The sequence below is a fragment of the Podarcis raffonei genome, chromosome 3 (genome assembly GCF_027172205.1).
Source record: "Podarcis raffonei isolate rPodRaf1 chromosome 3, rPodRaf1.pri, whole genome shotgun sequence".
Classification (NCBI taxonomy): Eukaryota; Metazoa; Chordata; class Lepidosauria; order Squamata; family Lacertidae; genus Podarcis; species Podarcis raffonei.
In genome coordinates, this window is record NC_070604.1 from 68,246,272 (window position 1) to 68,262,348 (window position 16,077).

Genomic DNA, 16,077 nt, shown 5'->3' on the forward strand with positions numbered 1-16,077 from the left:
TTGCTATATAATTAACATGCCAGAAAATGCTCCTGCTTCTTAATCCAGCAGATGCCCAGGAAGGAGATTCAGGACAGACAAAACTATGGTTCTTCACATAATTCATTTATTTAACCTTGTGGCACTTTGCCTGTGGAATTCACTCCCTCTAGCGATACACCAGATAACTTCATTTTGGGAGTTTTTGTTGACAACTTGGTACATACCTGTTTATCTAGGCATTTGTGCTGTCTTAAGATCAAGTGTTGGGCTTATTTCTGCTGCACAGTGTATTTTTCATCATCATAATTTTATTTGTATGCTGCCTTTCCATAGTTAAAACCATGCTCAAGGTGGCTTACAACATACAAAGATTTATATAATTACAAACAAAGCAAAAGTAAAACACATCAAAAAGTGCACAACCAAACTGAACAATTTCAACATAAATCGTAATACCTAAAAATAAAGATAAAAAAATTAACAGCAATAATAGTAACAATCAAACAAACCAATCCTTAAACAGTACCTCAGCAGCCTCCTGGAGTCAGTCATTCAGGGCCCCTTCCCCCTAGGCCAGGTGGAAAAAAGGCTTGCAAGGCATGGAACAGGTCTTCCAGGAATCACAACCAAAATTTATTGTTTGTTTTATAAAATTGATAAACTGCTTGATTGTGAGAAACCTCAGTGTGGTTTACAAAAATATAAAACAAGAAAAGCCTCTTAACTAATGAAAATAGACTGGTCTCGGTTGCTGGCTTGACTCAGATACTATTAAAAAAATTAACTCCTTAAATTTTGGAAGTAGAATGTCAGGTTGGGAACATAGTGTGGCTGGCTTTACATTATCAAAATTCTGAAAGCAAAATATTTGTTTTCCGATATCCACAATTTATTTAAAATTCTTTTGATGCCCTAGGTTTTTCCAGTATGAAGCTTCCAACCAAATTTTGAAGTGATTTTATTTCACTTCATTATCTCTCTATATAATTATGTTTTGTTACTGGTAATTTTATGCATAGATACCCTTAAAATAATGGAATCTATTTTTATCATGCATTTTAAAAGACATACAGTCGTACCTTGGTTCTTGAATGGAATCCATTCCGGAAGTCCATTTGACTTCTGAAAATGTACAAAAACCAAGGTGTAGCTTATGATTGGCTGCATGAGCTTCTTCAACCAGAAGTCACAGAATCCGCGTCGGACATTTGGGTTACAAAAAAGTTTGCAAACCAGAACACTCACTTCTGGGTTTGTAGTGTTCGGGAGCCAAAACGTTCGAGTCACAATGCATTTGGCAACCAAGGTACGACTGCATATAATGTCCACAATCTTGTACAAAATTGAATATGTTTAAGCCCATTAATTTCAATGCATTTGACTTTTAATAATAGTGCAGTGTATTCCTATATGGGTTTACTTGGAACTAAGTCCCACAGCCTTACTCCCAAGTAAGTGTGCCTAGGATTAGAGGAATAGTGATTATTTCTATTTCTTATGCAATTTAAATAGAATTGTGATAACAGAATGCCTAATTATTTATTGCTTTTAAATGTCTCTTACAGTTGGACAAAGAGAAACTGCAAATGTGATTCTAAAAGAAGAGCCAGCTGAAAATATGGAGACCAAGCCAGCAGAATCACCTGGTAAATCTAACATAGATGTGGAACAGAAAGATGCAGAAGATGCTGATCAGCAATTGCCATCAGAAGAAGAAAAAGTGGAAGAGCAGGCAGAACCTAGTGAATCTCCATCAGCAAATGATGTTGGATTTAAAAAAGTTTTTAAGTTTGTTGGATTCAAATTTACTGTCAGAAAGGAAAAGACTGAAAAAGCAGAACCTGTTCAGTTGCTGAATGTGAAAGCAGATGAGATAGAAGTGCTATCGGAAGGAGCTGGAGATTGTAAAGAAATCAGGCTAGATACAGTGGAGGAGGAAACACAAAGTGAGGTGCCCTACCCTGTAGAAAAGGCTGAGCAAGAAACTCAGACTGAGCAGACAAAAGAAGAAATTTCTCCTGAAAAGGTAACAGAAAGTCCTGTTGAAGCAGGAAGCAAGGAGACAGAGATTAAAAGTGATGGTAGCAAGTCTCCAGAGTCTCCAACAAGTCCATTAACTAATGAAACAGCATCACCCCTAAGAAAGTTCTTTACCCAGGGTTGGACTGGGTTTAGGAAAAGGACAAGTTTCAGGAAACCTAAAGAAGAACAGCAAGCCACTGAGAGAGAAATGCAGGAGCAAGAAAAAAGAGTGATAAAAGAGGAAGCCACTCCCACTGAAGAATCAGAAAAAGAAAAACCCATACCAGAAAAAGAGAAGGCAGAAGTGTCTATAGAAGCCAGTGATGCTATAGTAGAAAGAGAAGAAACAAAAATGATAGATGTCTCAACAGAAACACATAAGGAGGAAGCTGTTGCTGCCTTTGAACAGCCATCACCACAAATGTCTGCTGAAAGTGTAGACATAGAACCCAGTAAAAGCTTGAATAAAATCGACTTGGAGGAGAACTTGGAACCTGCACAAAAATGTCAAATGGCCCTGGAGCATAGCCCTCTTGCATCATCTGAGAAAAAATCTGAACTAGCAGCTCCTTTGGCAACTGAAGTATTTGAAGAAAAAACAGATCAGTCTGCACCAACTTCTCCAATGCCTATAGAAACGCCTGAGGAGCATTTTGAAATAGTTGAAGCCATATCTGAACTGAAGGCTCCTCTGGCAACGGAAAATTTTGATGACAGACCCACAGAGATATGCACTGATGTTAGCACTACTGTGGAGAAGAAAGAACCAAAACCAACTGAAAAATCAAAACTTGTTCTTGAACAGTTCGTTGAAACTGATGTTGAGATTAAAGGACAAACCACTGATGAACAGCTAAAAGTCAAAGAAAGCTTGGTTGAACTAGTAAATGAGCCACTCAAGCAAACTGAACCAAGCAGTGGAGATTCAGCAACAATCAAACCTCTAGAAGTCATTACAAATGAAGTTGAATTACTTTCATCTCAAGAAAGAGCCAAGATACAAGGCAGCCCCCTGAAAAAGCTTTTTACAAGTTCAAGCTTAAAGAAGTTGTCAGCAAAGAAACATAAAGGAAAAAGAGAAGAAGCTAAGCTAGGGGAAGCAGCAGAACAAGCACAGCAGTTGTCTGATTCTGCAGAAAGTCCAGAAGATCCAAGAGCAGAAAGCTCTGCTTCTTCCCCTGAAGAAACAACAGAATCTGTAGGAAAAGTTACAGATGCAGCACAGACCACTGAAACGGAAGATGGTTCTACTTCAGATATGGAGAGGAAAAGAGACATTGTTACACCTTGGGCATCATTTAAAAAAATGGTGACTCCTAAGAAACGGGTCAGGAGGCTTTCTGAAAGTGATAAGGAAGAAGAACTTGAGAAGGCAAAGACTGCTACTCTATCTTCAACTGAAAGTGCATCTTGTGAAGAGCAGGATGATATAAAAGAAAATGCCGAGGAACAGAAATTAGAAAAAAGCATAGATGAGCCCAAGAGAAAGGTTGATACTTCTGTATCATGGGAAGCCTTAATTTGTGTAGGTTCATCTAAGAAAAGAACCAGAAAATCATCAACTTCTGATGAAGAGGTAGGACAAAGACTTGCTCAAGAAGGACAGAAAATAGATGAGAATGGGCCCAATAAAGAAACAGCACCAAGCATGACCATTACTAGCTCACAAGAAAGTGATCATGGACAAGGAGGTTTTTCACCAGAACAAGCTGGAAGCCCATCTGAAGGTGAGGGAGTTTCAACATGGGAGTCATTTAAAAGACTAGTAACCCCAAGAAGAAAATCTAAAACAAAAATGGAAGAGAGAAATGAAGAATCTTCCACAGCTCCAAGTTTAGAACATTATACTTCAGATGGAGAGTCTGGAAAAGAAGAATCATGGGTTTCATTTAAAAAACTAATGCCTGGTCGTAGGAAGAAGAAGTCAGATGGAATACCAGAACATGCTCCTGTTCAGGAAGCTGGAGAAGAAATGACTGAAATCCATGAGGACGACTCTGATATTCCAGCCGTTGTTCCTTTATCAGAGTATGATGCTGCTGAACAAGAGAAGTTTGAAGCTCAAAAGGCAAAACAAGATGATTTAACTAAGAAAACTTCAGACCAGTCAGAAAGTACTTTGATTATTGAGCAGTCCAATGAAGGACTAGTTCACGCAGTTACTGTCACAATGGTAGAAGGAGAGAGAGCAGTTACAAGTATTGAAGAAAGATCACCATCTTGGATATCGGCTGCTGTGACAGAGTCCATTGAACGTGCAAAGGAAGATGAAGAGAAACATATTGATCAGATCTCTGAAACTGGAATTGTGGAAGAAATGGTGGTGGTTACTAAAGTCATGCCAGAAATTCAAAAGGAGATTAGCGGTGACACTCTAACCTCAGAAGCAATCACAGCTAGAGAAGAAACTTCAGGTGTTGAAGAAACAGCTGAAGTATCCTGTGCTGAAGAGACAACGGAAATGGTTTCAGCAGTTTCAAGGCTAACTGAGTCCCCTGATACAACAGAAATAGTAACACCTGTGCAGGAGGTAGAGGAAAGCCAGCAAAACCTAGAAGAACTAAATAAACAAACACAGGAAATTCTGCAAGAAGTTGCTGAAAGAGTTAAATTGTCCAGCGAAGCACAGGAAACAATTCTGCCTGAGAAAATAGAGAAAACAGGGCAAGAAACTACTATCATATTTCAAGAGGCAGAACCACCCTCAAAGGAAGAACCAGAGAAGACAGATATCCAAGTTAGTGAAAGTAGTCAAAGTCAAGATGAAGCTAAAGAAAGTAGTTCGAAGGAAGCGTTGGAGAAGAGTAATGACATTTGTGTAGAGGTGAAGGAAAGCTCGAAAGAAACTGTTAGCTTGGATAAGACTGATGAGAGTCATGATTCAAAGATTGAACAAGAAATTGTTCAAGAAATCATTGAAAAACAGACTGCTGAAGAGGAAGGATTTGTCATTATCACAGTAACCCCTGAAGAAGGGCCAGAAGTAAATGTTGGTGACTTGGTAAAGGAAGCCGAAACAAATTTAAAAGATGCAGTTGAAGGTGGGATTATAGATACTGGTCGAGCAGTTGATGAATTGGCAAAAATATCCCATGAAGAGAAGCGTCAGTTCTCCCAGAAACTCGAACAAGTGGTGAACACCATACCTGACTTGGAAGCTAAATTAGTAACTGCTGCAGATGAGGTAAAAGCCCCTGTGCAAAAAGAAATAAAAGAAGCTGAGCCTCCCTGTGCTGAAGTTTTTGTGCTTGAGGCACCCATCCAGAGCAAGATAACTGAAGTTCCAGTGCAGAATGCAGTAACTGAAGTCAGTGACCTAGGTATGGCCAAACATGCCACACTTGGCTTACTACCAGGAAGCACAGAGAATGTTGTAGTTGAGGCCTGCATCCAGAACAAAGATACAGAGGTTTCTGTGGTAACTGAGACCCACGTACAGAAGGTGGAACCCAAGGGCCAACTGCAGAAACCAGAAACCAATATTTCTATGGTAAATGAGAAACTTGAACCTCTCCATGCTGAGACTGTAGAAGAAGACTTGCCCACAAGAAAGGTGGAAGTGGAGGTCCACAAGCAGAATGCAGAGACTGAGACCCATAAGCAGAGTGTAGAAACAGATGGCCATGTCAAAGAGGTGGAAATGAAGTTCCTCGAAGAGAGGGTAGAAGCAGAGAAGGCAGAATTAAAGGAGGACTTGGAGCTTCCCACAAAGGCAGAAGCAGTGTCCCCCTCAGAAAAAGAAGTGGAGGAACATATAAAAGAGACAGAAGCACAGATCTCTACAGAAAAGGCACATGCAAAGTTGGAGGCAGTTCCCTGCACAGAGAAAGTAGATGTGAAGGCAGATGTAGAAAAGGTGGAAGTTGAGATTTCCAAAACACAGATGGAAGTGCAGACCTCCACGGACAAGGGGGAATCAGAGGCTCCCTCAGAGATTATGAAAGTGGAGGACCCTATAGAAAAGACAAAAGCTGCAGCAGAAGAATCAAATGCATCTGTTTGTGTGGAGGCCATCACAGTGAAGCCAGATGTGAAGGTGGAAGCAGAAGTGCCTGCAGAGAAGGCAGAAACAGTGGCCTCATCAGATCAGCCAGATGAAAAGCTAGATATGGAAACTCCTGCAGAGGAGGTGGATATAGAGTCTGCTGTAGAGATTGCCAAGGAAAAGAGTCAAGTGAAGGTTCCTGCAAAGAAGTTGGGTGCAGAGGACTCCGCAAAGAAGGCAAAAGTGACATCCTCTGTAGAAAAAGCAGAAGGTGATATTATTCTTAAAGAGAAAACAGAAGCCCCCATAGAGAAGGCAGTCATCAAGGCTGGTGTGGAGGTCTTTGCAGAGAAGGAGGATGCAAAAGTGGAAGTGAAATCTCCTTCTGAGAAAGTGCATAAGGAGGTCTTTTCAGAACAGTCAGAAGAAATTGTGGAAGCAGAAACCACTGCCACCAAACAGCCAGAGGTAAAAGAGATCCTGAAGAATGTTGAGAATGAGGTCAGTTTCAACTCTGAGGTTGAAGATACTTCAGATTCCCTAGCAACATCCGTTGAGATAATTTATGATAAAGCCTCTGTAATTAGTGACAAGACTGAAGCTCCTGGGCAGAGAGAAATGCAAGATGTTTCCCTTTCCTTAGAATTAAAATGTTTTGATGCAGTTGTTACTGAGGAGCTTTCAAAGAATGAAGTAAAAGATGACTCTCCCCTAGTAAAAACATCAACAGAGCAAGCTGTAGCTGAGAGATCTGTGGAAAGGGGACTAGTTGAAGTCTCCACACCTGATCAAAATGCAGTGGATGCCATCCAGAAGGATGTAACAGATGCCAGCCATACCTTGAAACTGGAAGGCGCAGAAGGAATTGCGGTTGATGTTCCAAAAAGCAATGAACTGAAGGATGTCACACTTGTAACTGCAACTGAAGGATCTGTGCAGAATGAAAAGGAAGATGCACTTATTGTGGGATCAAAACACACTGAGGCTGAGTTAACAGAGGACAGCACTGTGAAAAGTGAGGCAACTGTGGATTTGGTGAAAAAAGAGGTTGAAAACAGAGAGCTAACAACTGAAGCGAAATTCACAGGAATTGTAGCAACTGAAGCAGTAAAGACCAAAGTTGGAGACACCCTCATCTCGGACTCTGGTGCTTTATCAGATGTCATCTCAGAAAAGAAAGAGAGTTCTGTCACAGAAGGCAGTGAAGCAGGTATAAATGGCGTTTGTGTACAGAGTGAAGTGTGTCCTCGTAAATTGCCCTTGGAAACAGTCCTTCCACTTCCACAATCTGCCACAGTTTCAGATAGCTCTGAGAGAAGGCAAGCATTGTCGGAGAAGGTGCTAGTAACAGAAACAGAAAAATCAACAGGGAAAATTGAACTTGCTGGTGCTGATGCACTTTGTGCAGCTCCAGTGCAGCAAGAAATGTTCACTGAGCAGCAGGAGGTTATCACCACTGACATTCCTGAAGCACAAAGTTTTGGAGTTCATAAATCCTCTGTAACAGTAACAGCTGCAACAGCCGAAGAACAAGTTGTTGCAGAGAATGTCACAGTTATGGAAACATTAACTGAAAACCTGCAGTCTCTCCTAGAGGAGCCAAAAGAAACCACATTCAAAACAGTTCAGCAGGTGAGCTTTGTTCAACCAGGACTTGCGGCTCTAGGTCCTGATAAGGATACAGTGTCATGGTCTGGGAAAGCAAATTCAGTGGTAGAGGAGGTAGTTTTAGCAGCAGTAACATGCACCAAAGATGATTTGATCCAGAAGTCTGTATTGGATTCCAGCCCAGAAATGAAGCTTCAGAGATTAGAATCAAGTCAAGAAGGTGGAAAAAAGACACCTCCAGAAAGAAGCCCCTCTTTAACTCATATAGAATTTCAAAAAGATGTGGTTCAATCGGTGACTATAGAGTCACAGAGTACAAAAATTGTGCTGAAAATCATCCAGAATGCTGTTGATACATTGGAGCAAACAGAAGAGTTGCCATCTGTGTCAAAGCAACAGAGTGAGCCCTTTCTAAAGGGTGTAAATAAATCTGAAATTCAGGAAAGTTTGCAGACTGGCCAGATTCTTCCTGTAAAAGGCAGAGGAGAAAAAGATCTAGAGATCCAGCCATCAGCTATAATTTTAACTCAATCTGCAGAGAATCAAGAGGCCTTCAAAGTGGCAGAAGAAATGCCTTTTGCTTCTGATAAATCTGAAGACGCTAAAGTGAAACTGATGTTGCAGCCAGATGAACGATCAGGTGCTGTGACAACACTAGCACAAGACCCTCAATCTCTGAATGAAATTGTGAAAGAAATTAAGCAAGAGACAGATTTCCAGAAAGAAAATGGTGAACCAAAGCTGCATTCTGCAGGGGATACAGCCACTCCAACAGAGATTCAGAGACCAGCAGTAGAAGATACTGCCTCAGGAGATCTACCCAAAGAGTCACTTGAAGTGGCCCAACCAAGGCTGATGGATGTAGAAGCTGGGCAGACTGTTCAGATCCAACAGCAGTTTATAGAACAACAAACACCTATGAAAAACAAAGATGACCAGAGCCAATCAACAGGATTCGTAGAGACATACACAGAGAAAGATGTAAATAATCAAGACTACACCATCAGTGAGAGTCCACAGCTAAGCTTAGAGCTCACTGAATCCTGAGGTTTAATGTAAGTACTATTTAAATTCAGAATAATTAACTATTTTCAGTGGCTTTTTAAGCTAGATAATTGAGCTAGATAACTTGCTGTCAGAACTACAAATTATGGTCATATATTTCATTGTCAAATGGCTTAGAACAGGTTTTCAGTTTCTTATTTGAGAGACTGTACTTAGTATTTTTTAAGAATATCTCTAAGCCGTCTTTTGCATTCAATTGAACTTCAGAATTTAACTTTGTTCCAGCAGTTAACAAGTTTCCCTAATATGCAGGCAAATATGGGACAAAGTTTGACTCCTTGTGCATATGCTTGCCTTCACATGGCCTGGTTAGCGCCAAATGGCACGATGGGAGCTGGGCTGGGAAAGGTGCAAAACAACTGGTTTTCTAAATGTGCACCAGCATGCTGGCTTGCTTGTACTAACCCATTCTTTTTGCCTAGAACTATGTGTGAACTGAGCCTGTGAAGATCCATTATTTTGCCATCACTTTCAAAGGATGTTATTTAAAAGAACAGTGAAACCTAGAGGAGGAGGCCTTCACACAACTTAAAGCCATATACAGCTGTGGCTAAATAGGAAATGTTCATTTCTGTAATTACAACAGATGGCTTTATGGCATTGTCCTAGTCTGTTGTCCCCCTGAATGATGCAGCAGGTTAACAGGATATATTCAGATTCCCAAGTTTACTCAGGTTTGTAGAAGCAACTTGAGTCTCTTACCCCTTTATTAAGGTGGTCTGAAACTCTTCTTACCATAAGGTTCCTGTGAGGCTTAACTGTACAGTTTTAATCGCTACCCAAACTTTTTTAAAATACACTTTTCCCTCTCCCTAGGATACATCCAGTGACCAACACCATGTAGTTGCTCCACTCACAATGCTGTTTTAGCTGCCCCCACCTTAAATCTTATCTGCTGTGGCTGGGCCTGTATTTGCTGCTATGTGTGCTTGCCTCTCCTCTGCCATCCCACATATTGCCTTATATGCAGGTGGGAGCTGAGTCAGCATCTTCAGGCTGTTCCTGCAGCCAAACCACGTCCTCTCTGGCACAATAACCAGATCCAGTGAGATAGCAGCCAAGGCTGTTCCTGGCTACCTCCCAATAGGTTTCTTAATGTAAAAAGAGGAGTCAACCGCATATTCCTCAGCTGTGCTTAGAGCACAAGCAAACTATTGGACAAATCAAAACACCGGTTAAAGCTATCACTGCTTGCCTGCTTCTTTTGCTTACCGACTACTGCAGGGAAGATGAACCTGTGGTTGTCCAGATGTTATTGGACTTCAGTTCCTTCAGTTTCAGCCAGCATGGTGAAATACCAAGTAAGGGTTGTAGTCCAACATCTGGATGGTCACAGGTTCCCCACCTTTGCACCACTGCAAGGGAAGGTTAACAATTCAGCCTTATACAGGCTTCCTCAAACTCGGCCCTCCAGATGTTTTTGGCCTACAACTCCCATGATCCCTAGCTAGCAGGACCAGTGGTCAGGGATGATGGGAATTGTAGTCTCAAAACATCTGGAGGGCAGAGGTTGAGGAAGCCCGGCCTTATAGCTGGGTGCTGGAGGCAGGAATAAATTACAGTGGTACCTTGGGTTAAGTACTTAATTCATTCCGGAGGTCCGTTCTTAACCTGAAACTGTTCTTAACCTGAAGCACCACTTTAGCTAATGGGGCCTCCTGCTGCCGCCACGCCGCTGGAGCACGATTTCTGTTCTCATCCTGAAGCAACGTTCTTAACCCAAGGTACTATTTCTGGGTTAGCGGAGTCTGTAACCTGAAGTGTATGTAACCCGAGGTACCATTGTACGCTGCTTATATCATGAGATTTTGCTAACTTTTCCAAGCTGAAAAACACACCGTTAGCCCCTTTTTAATGCTATCTTAGGTTGGTGAACAGTTAGTCTGTCCTGCCTTTAAGGGCTTATGACTGAGTCATCTCCAGCCTGGGCAGTTTCCCACATAGTGCCACTGTTGCCAGCCGCTGCATAGCAGCATCATGCTTAACTACTGACTGCTTCCATTGATGTGGCATCTAGATTTGGTTCATGATGTGCATAGAAAAAATTCCATTATAATATGATGGTACTGCCATCACTCTGGATAAAAGGCTCGGGCTGCAAGATTTTGTTGATTTTTCTTTACTTCTGTTTCCACAGTTCTGGAAAAGTTGTGTCTTTATATTTGGAGGGACCAGTTCCTGAAGCAGCAGCAGCAGCAGAAGATAATGGATTCTGTTTAATTGGGTTGAAGGTCACTGATTTGGAACAGAGAACAGATGTCTGATGTCATTCTGAGAAATATACCTGACAATCCTGAGATACCATCAGGAGCTTGAACCGTCGTCTTTTACTATTGATTGTCAACACTTGCTCTTCACAATATTCTTTTATATTTTTTTGCTGATGAGTTGGAGTGGGGGGCAGAAAGTGTTAACTTTTGCTGAAATGACGTCCATACCTTAACCTGGGAAGGAAGTTGGCATCTTTTAAGCTCCCCATTTTATCAGTGCTTCCAAAACTGGATTGTAATTCTTTGTGTATTTATGTGTATATCTTCAAGCAAAATCCGATTTTAATGTATATTTCCTCCTCTTTATATGTGGAAAGAAAAAGACAAAGAAAGAAAGAAAAAGAGAACGAAAGAAAATGATCTCACTTGTCTCACCCAGTAAAGAAACAAAATATGTGACCAATAGGGAAGAATTGTGAGTGAGCTACAGTTGGCCACAGATAGATCAGAATACATTTGCATTGGCTTTCCATGGTGTAGAATGGTGTGAGAACCATGTTCAATGTTGTATTGGGTCTTGATTTGGTACAAGTCATACTCAAAAGGCATAGTTTTGCTTTGGAATAGTTGTGTTACTGGTTTACTAAACAGGACTTTATTTTCCACCACCTTTTATAAGCATGGCACTATGGCATTGTGTGTTGAAAATATGTCAGTTACATTCAAATGGAGAGTTAGGCGTACTTAAAAAGAAAGATTTCAGTGTACTTAAGCCTTCCTAAGTCTGCACTGACTTTCACATTTATCTGAGTACAGTTTAATTCTAAGGGAAAGTGGAAAGTCTTTAGAAGCCAGACAAATAGATAGCCCCATCAATGTTTCTTCAGCCTTCCCTTAGTCCATTTAAGAAACTGTCATACCATCATAACTTTAGGCAAATGCTGAACTGGTTTGAAGCTATCAAGAAAAATAAAGATGGTTCAATTTTTAGTGTAGCATTTAATACTCTCCTGTTTTTGGAACATCCATGTCATGAAGTAAGACAATTTATTTTCAAAAAGTTTTTGATGAGTAAAGGATTATGTTTGCTCTATATGTGTGTCCCCTCAGTAGGAAAGTATATTTCATTATGCTTGCGTACATTTAGAAAACTCTGATTTCTGAAAAGTGATTTAAACAAAAATTTGGCTTATACTGAGCTTTGTGCTCTTAATTAATAATTTTAAAAGCCCCACAATTTAGGAAACGTTGAGCAGGAGTCACTCTTCTGTTTCGTTAATGGAGAATTGCAGAGTTTAGTACTGGTCAGTATAGGTTGTGCATAAAACTGGGCAGGCTTGAAATGCTAAATAATTGAAAGATAATTAAAATATTCAAAGCATCTAGTGTTTGATCTTCTAGACACCAAACATGCCTAGAAGGTCAAGTTATATTGCACTTTGTAGCCTTCGTACCTGTCTCAGCTGTGTCTTGCATGGCTCAGCAGCCTCATTGTCCTACATGTATAGTAATTTATTTGAAAATTATCTAAGTGAGCCAAATAAGACCTTTGGGGAGCTGCACAATGAGTAAAGAAAGAAAAATGTCACTGGTCTAATAGTACCATCTAGTGGTTGCTGTATGCATAATGTAGCTTAGAAATACTTTTAGCTAACAATACTGCCTTTCTTCAAATAGAATATGGAAAGTTGTGAATTTTTTAAAATTCATCTAACCTACCTGGAACAGCTCTGCTAATAAAATGCAAAATAATAATATGCAATGTTCTCAGTGTATTGGCAAAATTTGCAGTTCTGCGATGAAGTAGCCGATTTATGAAAATTAAAAATGGAACAATGCTTTTTATAAACCCTCTTAAAAGGTATAAAGACAACAGGGTTTCTTTGAACATTAGAAAAGTGAAACACTAATACATCAGTTTGTTTCAAAATATAACTGAAATAATTTTAAATAGCTAGGTAGATAAGGAAGGTGAGTGGCCATTCTTTAAACATGTACGGTATCTACAGCCGTTCTTTCAGTTTCAATTACTACCTTCGCTGACGAAGATCCACTGGTGTCACAGTGCAAGAAATAATAACATCATTTTGGTATAATCATTGAACCCTTTTGGATTACAGAGTTGCCAAACTGGCAGCCTGGATAATTGTTTAGCTTTCAAATTAGCCCATGAGTTTGGCCAGGAAGTACTGAATAGTAAATTGCGGTGGGTGGGTTCCCCCATCTCTTTACTGGCAGCTATTTGAGCAGTGCTGCCAGAACAGATGACAGCTGCTTGCTAGTAAGCCTCCTCCATCTCTGTCTCTTGATTGCAGCTAGTACACACGGTGTAATAGTGGCGAGGTATTCTCTCCCAACCCACCTCCCTAGGCCCATCAATTGAAGACTTTCCATGTATCTGCTAACTTTTCTCCAAAATGATGGCCTCCCCCCCCCCATCACACCACTTTTGTGAGCAGTTTGCTTGTTCAGTTTGGATCAAGTTTGGGATAAATGTGTCTTACATTTGTAAGACAGGGTAGAAGAGAATAATCAAAACCAGTAACCCTTTCACTCCTAGTGGGTGCTAGTCCATGAGGCCTCTTTACTAATCAAAACAGTGAGCTGGTGAATAGCACCGCAGCAATCTGTCTCCCTGAAAAGTAGGTGGTGTATGTATGTACACAAGTTAGCACGTGCCTCCTTCTGGACTTAGTGTGATAAGATACGAACTTCTTGATATGAATGAATTTGTAAGAAAGTTTAGTTTATTCAGTGCAAAATGGAAACTTTAAAAAGTATTGGTTAAAGCTCAACGGCCTCCAAGAAGAAGAAAAAAATACAGGTAGGCGCTTGTTTGTGGATCAGTTAGATGTATTCCATGTGTGTGTCTACAATGTGTACAAATGTGTAAAACATTCAGTAACGTGTGTTCCAAAATTATTTGGGGGAATCTTTGGTTCTCTCCCACCTTAGTGGCAGCTTCCCCAGTTAGAGTATGAATTAGAAAGTTTGTTCTGATTGCCAAATGCTATTTTGATCACTTTCATTGTGTGCTTTACAACAAGTCTGTCAAAGTCATTGTCCCTGAACTTCATGTGGCCTACCAGCCATGGGTTTAGTAGATGCTTGATGAACCTTTCATAGCCGAAGGGGACCTTGAAAGAAGTTTTATCTCACACCCGGCAGGCCACAAAACATGGCCTGTGAATTTCACAGCCCTGTTTTACAGTGCTAAGCAAATGGAAAACCCGCTGTGAAATGTAACGTGTGTATGGAAAGCCATATTGCAGTAGCTGCAACAAGCTAAATAATAATAATAAAACAATGGCATGGCCTATGTTATCCTGGTTCTAATCTTTATAGCTCTGAGGCTGTTAATAAATATGTAAAGTTATCTAAACATTTAAATAAAACCTAGTAATCACAATGTAAATTACCTGGCTAGAAGTTGGGGAACAAGCGCTTAGTTCTTGCTTGGTTTTTTTAAAAAAAATACTGATCTAGGGCCTTTCTAAGCAATGCAAAGAACACAAATCACATTACCAATATTTCTGCTTTTAACTGACCCGTCTCCAAAAACCAAAAGCACCAATAGATTTTTTTTCCATGGTGCAGGGAGCATGTCTCCATACACAGATACTGCTTTGTTACAGTGTATTGCTTTGGCCTCAGAAATACTCAAGACGAGGCTGCAAACTTTTAGCTTGTGCCACAACTCCAAGCTTTTGCAGTTTCTTCTTAATCCAATGTATTGGATTAACCGATACTTTGATTTTATATGTTGTTTTTAAGGTAGATTTTCATGGACTAAATAAAATACAAACACAATTCATGCTCACTGTGTCCTTTGTCATTCTTATAATTGCTGTTCTTTGTAGTCTCTTTGTCATCACACTGATGGGATTTGTACCTGGGAAGAGCAACTTTGAGAACTTCTAGCCAGGGAACTAGCATTCATCTTTTCCTGAAAGCTGAGGGGCCCATGAAATAACACCATTACTCCACTGATCCAAAAAAATGGTGGAATGCACCAACTGGGTAAGGAAAAATCAGGCTTTGGCTTGTGACAAGGACCACTTGCAGAAGCATTTTCAGGTGCACATAAAGATATGGAATTCCCTACTGCTTAAATGCCAAATTGCAGCCTGGGCATCTCGGAAATACCAAAACCTTTTGGTTGTAATACAAAATTGTGGTTGTGGGATTTTAGTATAGCTTGCTTTTTGCAATCCTGAAATTCTCAGTGGAACATGCTTTTATGTACATATATTTAGGGTCAGGTGATTATCTGCATTTTTATTACATAGAAAGAATTCATGATATTGTTGCAAATAACCATGAAATAACCCTTGCTAAATATACACTGGCAGCAAGCGTTGAAGCAATCCACCATATGATCCACACTAATGCAGCTACAGTAAGATTCTGTGCAGTTGTTTCATTTATGAAAATTGCTACCAATGGAGCATGTTCAGCAATTCTGAAGACTTGCAGAAGAGCATCTGGTGTGTTTGCGCTAATTCTGCAATGGTGTAGCAGTTGTAACCCATCCATATTTCTGGACAGTGCAGCAGCTTAGGTTCTTAGAATGTGAACATCTAGAAATGGAAACATTTCTGTTTTGCATTAGTATTGTCTTTATAATATCTGTCCCAATAACATTTGCACTCTATGCAGTTTAGTTCCTCCCCTTTAATCCACTGTCATTCAAATAGCTTGTCATTCCTAAAGGATTTTGGAGAGCCAAGTCCTTACTGCCTACTAGTACAAAGCAAATATTAAATGAGATTAGATTAATGCAGAATAAACGAAGAATTGGATTTGGCATGCCCATGATCCTGCCGTTATGCATGCAGACATCTTTTGCAATAGAAACAGTGTGGTGGGGTATCGCATAACAAACCCTGCTATTTCAACTCAATAGACTTGACAAGAGATGCTCGGTACAATCTCTGCAAGCTTTATGAACATGCCAAAAGGGCAATTACATTACAATTAGAATAATCATATCACCGAACCAAAAGGTGAACGTACACTGACCCAATCCAGCTAAAATGGTGATTTAGGGTTGAATTTAGAGAAAAATTGAGAATGTGGTCAGTCCCTGATCCCAATCCACCCCCCCCAAAAAGTGTCTCCTCTTAAGTAGCCCATTTGATTTTTAGATTTCACCGCCTCCACAAGCTTCACTGTGCCACAAGCCACCCCATTCACCAAGTGCCT

At 40.3% G+C, this 16,077-nt stretch overlaps 1 protein-coding gene across 3 annotated transcripts in view; it reads left to right on the top strand.

The window, feature by feature from the left end:
• Positions 1-14,686, top strand: part of AKAP12 (A-kinase anchoring protein 12) — a 58,300-nt gene extending 43,614 nt beyond the window's left edge. For 2 of the 3 annotated variants that reach the window (XM_053382160.1, XM_053382163.1), the window contains 2 exons: positions 1,548-8,652; positions 10,800-14,686. In XM_053382160.1, the coding sequence (XP_053238135.1) occupies positions 1,548-8,644 (7,097 nt within the window). In that variant the 3' untranslated portion in view covers positions 8,645-8,652; positions 10,800-14,686. The remainder of the gene's footprint in view (positions 1-1,547; positions 8,653-10,799) is intronic. The other variant, XM_053382161.1, reaches the window with a different exon arrangement.
• Positions 14,687-16,077: the final 1,391 nt, after the last annotated feature.